The 2500-nt window shown below is 55.5% G+C and overlaps 1 protein-coding gene across 2 annotated transcripts in view; it reads right to left on the reverse strand.

The window, feature by feature from the left end:
• Positions 1-2500, reverse strand: part of LOC113830518 (hook microtubule tethering protein) — a 159927-nt gene that overhangs the window by 151770 nt on the left and 5657 nt on the right. For both annotated transcript variants that reach the window (XM_070126397.1, XM_070126396.1), the window contains exon 2: positions 2389-2471. In XM_070126397.1, coding sequence (XP_069982498.1) covers positions 2389-2471 — 83 coding nt within the window. The remainder of the gene's footprint in view (positions 1-2388; positions 2472-2500) is intronic.

The following is a 2500-nucleotide window of genomic DNA, read 5'->3' on the forward strand; positions in this document are numbered from 1 at the left end:
ACTCTCTTCTCTCACCTTAACCCCTCCCCCTACCATATCCCTATCTTCCTTCTCTTCAATCTCTGCACCTTTCTCTCTCTCTCTCACTCACTCTCTCACTCTCTCTCTCTCTCTCTCTGTCTCTCTGTCTCTCTGTCTCTCTCTCTCTCTCTCTCTCTCTCCTCTCTCTCTCTCTCTCTCTCTCTCTCTCTCTCTCTCTCTCTCTCTCTTCTCTCTCTCTCTCTCTCCCTCTGTTACTCCTAATCTTTATCCTCTCTCCTCCCTCATTCCTCCTCCCACCTCCCTCTCCCTCCTTCCTCCTCCACCTAGCCCATCGCGCACCTGGAGGCGGGGTAGGCGGGAAACTGCTTAATGAGAGGCGATACTAATGCACAAAGGAGCCTGGTCACATGAGGCGGTATTTGTTCACGCAGCCCCCCCCCTCCCCCACCACTGCATCATCATGATTCCGCTCGTGTGGGCTGTTAACGTGTCATCGTGCAGCGAGAACGGGGGGAATCCAAACAAGGAGGCCAACGTGTAAATCGGAATTAAATCCCCAAGTACACAAAACCGATTCCGTAGAGTAACCATTCACGTAAAAATAGACAAAGGGTGAGTAAACCAGCAACTGAGTACGCACCCGAGCAAATGACCGAAAAAAAAGCCAAACCGCCCGCGGGCCGGAGAAGTACTGCAGCAAAACCGCAGGCGCGCCGGGAACAAAAGCGAGCGGCGGTGACGAGAGGGCGAGGCATGCGGAAGAGCAAAAGTGCAACGACTAACGACGTGCGGGAAGGACATGCTACGCCACCGCCGACGCCGCAACTGTGACACCAGCCGGGTAACGGAGGAAGTCGGGGAGCGGAACAGCACGGCGAGGTGTTACGTTACGCCCCCACTCCCCGCCGCAGTACGCACTTAAGCCCCGCCGGGAGCAGCTCGGCCAGGTGCTAAGCCACTGAGTGCTTCGTGGGCAGGCGTTCCTGAGCCAGCCGGTTATGCCGAGACCGCTGAGCTCGTTCAGAGGTGACGCATCGCGCAGGCTGTTCCCAGACAAGACGGCGAGCGAGGCTGAACGCGCAGAGTGCCACCTCGCCGGCACTTCTACGGCTGCCCAGGTCATGTCACCTGTTGGCCGAGAAGTGACCTCTCCGCGGTCTTGCTTGTCTCACCCCGTGACATTCACTCATACCACGTCACATCCCCCAATCTAACACCGCCGAAGCATACATCTCCACATCAACCCGGTGTGTCTGCCGGGCCGAACGCCGTCACCCGCCGATGGCCTGCGACGCCACCTGGTGATCGTCAGCTGCGGATGCCAACATCTTGTCACATGACGCTGGCATCAACACCTGATCGTGCCGCGGCCATAGAGCCTCTCGTCGGAACACACAAACAAACAAATGCCGACACACAATTCGTCTACAAAATAACGGTGTGGTGACTCGTGCATGAGTCATACTGGCATTAGGCTGATAACGCGGTGGTGAGATAAGGAAATCGAACTGTGCAGGTCACCATAAGGAATGATAACGCGTCTTCGGCATCCAGCAGAGAGAACAAACTACACTGCTCCCTTCGCTTGAACACATTTACGGAAACTCTCACACATTAACACATGACAAGCATTGAAAACAAAGAAGAGTATGGAATGGAAGAGGGAGGAAGAGAAAGAGGAAGAGGAACAGGAGGAGGAAGAGGGGGGAAGGAGGAAGGGAAAAGGGAGTAGGGTAGGAGGAGGAGGGAGGGGAGAAGAAGGTGGAAGAGAAGATGAGGAGGATGAAGAAGGAAGGATAAAGGATAGAAATAAGAGGAAGAAGGGGGGAGAAGGAAGAGAAGGGGGAGGGTTTGTGGAGGAGGACAATAAAGAGAATGGAGAGGGTTAGAAGAGGAGGACGATGAAGAGAAGAGGGAAGAGGAGGACGATGAAGAGAAGAGGGAACAGGAGGAGGAGGAAGACAAGGAGGGGGGGGGAGGAGGAGGAGGGGGAGGAGGAGGAGGAGGAGGAGGAGGAGGAGGAGGAGGAGGAGGAGGAGGAGGAGGAGGGAGAGAAGGAGGGGAGGAGGAGGAGGAAGGAGGAAAGGGGGAGGAGGAGGGAGAGGAAGGAGAGAAGAGGAGGAGGATGAAGAAGGGAGGATAAAGGCTAGAAAGAAGAGGAAGAGGGGAGGAGAAGGAAAAGAAGAGGGAGGAGGAGGAGGGAGAGAAAGGAGAGAAGGGGGAGGAGGAAGAGAAAGGAGAGAAGTGTGAGGAGGAGGAAGGAGAGAAGGGGGAGGAGGAGGAGGAGGAGGAAGGAGAAACGGGAAGAAAGAGGAGGAGGGACGGTAGGAAAAGAAGAGGGAGACCAGGAAAAAAGGAGAAGAAAGAGGAAGTAGAGTCCGATTCCGAGACCGGGAGAGTACTCACATCTGGTGAAGGACGGTTGCCATGACGACGCCATCGGTCAGCTGAGGCACAGAGGTTCCCTCGCGACCCGGGAACGTCTCCAGCTGGGGAAGAAAAACAACAACAACGTTAC

This window comes from Penaeus vannamei, chromosome 10 (assembly GCF_042767895.1).
Source record: "Penaeus vannamei isolate JL-2024 chromosome 10, ASM4276789v1, whole genome shotgun sequence".
Lineage (NCBI taxonomy): Eukaryota > Metazoa > Arthropoda > Malacostraca > Decapoda > Penaeidae > Penaeus > Penaeus vannamei.